This window comes from Coccinella septempunctata, chromosome 3 (genome assembly GCF_907165205.1).
Source record: "Coccinella septempunctata chromosome 3, icCocSept1.1, whole genome shotgun sequence".
Taxonomy (NCBI): Eukaryota; Metazoa; Arthropoda; class Insecta; order Coleoptera; family Coccinellidae; genus Coccinella; species Coccinella septempunctata.
This window is the reverse complement of record NC_058191.1, coordinates 18,300,074-18,302,658: the sequence shown is the minus strand read 5'-3', so window position 1 is coordinate 18,302,658 and position 2,585 is coordinate 18,300,074. Positions and strand designations below refer to the sequence as shown.

The 2,585-nt window shown below is 40.0% G+C and overlaps 1 protein-coding gene across 1 annotated transcript; it reads left to right on the top strand.

Annotated features, from left to right (window-relative positions):
* The first annotated feature begins 373 nt into the window (after positions 1 to 373).
* LOC123310331 lies at positions 374 to 2,092 on the top strand. Its single transcript, XM_044893796.1, has one exon. It carries the CDS (start codon positions 374 to 376, stop codon positions 2,090 to 2,092), a length of 1,719 nt encoding a protein of 572 aa, XP_044749731.1.
* Positions 2,093 to 2,585: the final 493 nt, after the last annotated feature.

Below are 2,585 nucleotides of genomic sequence, written 5' to 3'. Positions count from 1 at the left end.
TCAATAATACCTGAATCATGCACACTTGGAATCACGCATATGCTTCCAAAAGGAACAAACAATGAAGATCCCAAAAACTACCGACCAATCACGTGCCTCCCGACGATATATAGGATACTTACGGGAATACTCACACAAAAACTGTGGAGACGTGTTGGCAGGTACAATATTATGGCACGTGAGCAGAACGGCTGTCGAAAGGATGCTAAAGGATGTAAGGAACTACTGATCATCGACACTATCATAACAAAGCAGGCAAAAAAAGAAACAACGTAACTTGTCCATGGCGTGGATTGATTATAAGAAGGCCTATGATTCGATACCACACTAATGGTTAAACAAAGTCCTGAGGCTATATGGGGTATCTGAGACAATGATCAATCTACTCGAACATCTAATGGGAACATGGAGAACGCGGTTACATGTGAACACAGACAGAGGAGACTACACAACGGAAGAAATCAAAATCATGAGAGGAATATTTCAGGGAGACAAACTAAGCACCTTGTGGTTCTGCCTTGCAATAAATTTGTTGAGCAAACTGCTCAACGCATCCAAATATGGCTACGTGATAGAGAAGAGGAACAATACCAGAATCAACCACCACCTTTACATTGATGATCTCAAACTGTATGCAGCCAACGAAGAACAATTGATGAGAGAACTCAAAATAGTAGCATCATTCACTGAAACCATAAAAATGGAAATGGGGTTGGATAAGTGCGCTGTATTACACGTGAAGAGGGGAAAGCTAACAGAAGGAGAAGCAATGAAAGTTCAAGATCAAATTACAATTCAAACACTGGGACCAGAAAGAACATACAAATACCTAGGCATCCAACAAGGCCTAGAAATAAGAAACAGTGAGGTCAAAATCATATTCAAGGAGAAATTCATAAATAGACTCAAGAAAATCTTACAGAGCAAATTAAACTCCAAAGCGATGTTCACGTCAATAAGCACGTGGGTGGTACCTTGCTTAGCCTACTCATTTGGAATAATCAAATGGTCAACCACCGACCTTAAGGCTCTCGATACACAGGTTAGGGGACTCTTAACAAGGTATGGAATTCATCAACCAAACGCCTCTGTCAACAGACTTTACATACCGAGAAAGGATGGAGGAAGAGGACTACAGAACATTGAGACTACACACTACAACACAGTCAAAGAAATGAGAGAATATTTCAAATCAAAAGACTCACCCTTCTTCAAAGCACTTTCTGCAGAAGATAACAATATAACAACATTGAACTTGTCATCGAACAGTGATCCACCTGCACCCCCCACAATCCAGGAGTTGTCCGAGGTATGGCAAGGCAGAGCACTCCATGGTAGATTTCCAACAGTCCTGAAACATAGAAAAATAGATAGAGATCGATCACTTACATACCTTAAAGCTGGTTACCTTTTCCCAGAAACAGAAGGCAGATTAACAGCCATACAGGATCAGGTTGTGGCCACCAGAGCATACCTGAAAAACATAATAGGGAAAAATATGACCACAGATAAATGCCGCAAATGCTCACAATCACCTGAGACAATCCAGCATGTCACCTCGTCCTGTTCTATCCTCGCACCTAGAGAATACACTGACCGCCACAACGCCGTGGCAAAAGCATACCATCAAGCAATTGCCAAAAAACATGGATTGCTCGAAACAACACGGCCGATATACGAATACTTACCAAAAGAGATCCTGGAGAACGAAGAGGTGAAGCTTTACTGGGACCATCCACTCATTACAGACAGATCCATCCCACATAATCGGCCCGACATTGTTCTCTTCGAAAAGAAATTAAAGAAATTAATTATAGCTGATGTCACCATCCCAGCTGATGACAATATTGAGAGAGCATATACCGAGAAGATTATGAAGTATCATGATCTGTCTTTCGAACTAAAAGAAATTTATGGACTTACCTACTCGGCAATCCTTCCACTCGTCATCACAACTAATGGCTTAGTCGAAACACATTTGCTGGAGAACACAATGAAGCTCGGACTCGATGAGAGCGTAATCGGCGATGCACAGAAGGAGGTTATCTTATGGACCACACGAATCGTACGCAGGTTCCTTACGAGCAACTGAGAAATGCCTTGGTCAAAATGATCCGGCACTCTCAATAGCCTAACCCGTGAGAGGTGAAAAAAAAAAAATTATTTATATATATATATATATACAGGGTGTCCCGTAAAGACCACGTCAAACGAAAACGGAAAGTAGATCAGAATGTGCTCTACCTGAAGTGAAAAAATCGTTCATATGAAAGTCTCACAGTTTTCGAGATATTTGATGTTTTATGAAAATGTTGAATTTTTTCACTTAAACTGCTTTCTCTCTTGCGGAAGCTACAATTGAATACTTTTCGAATCAGTTTTTTTTCCGTAAATTTTGTTGAATGATTACCTCAATTCATGCAATGAAAAATACCACAAAATATTATACAGGGATTCTGAAAAAAAAATTGAAATTCATGTTCTGAAGGAAGTGTTTTTTTGTGCTGAATTCTATCTGACGTGGTATAAAAAAAAGACACTAGACCTTTTCTGCATATTACGTTGAAAAGTTGCCCATTTTGTGA

Excerpts from the sequence above, each read along its gene's own strand:
- LOC123310331 (XM_044893796.1), top strand. The coding sequence starts at position 374 with ATGATCAATCTACTCGAACATCTAATGGGAACATGGAGAACGCGGTTA.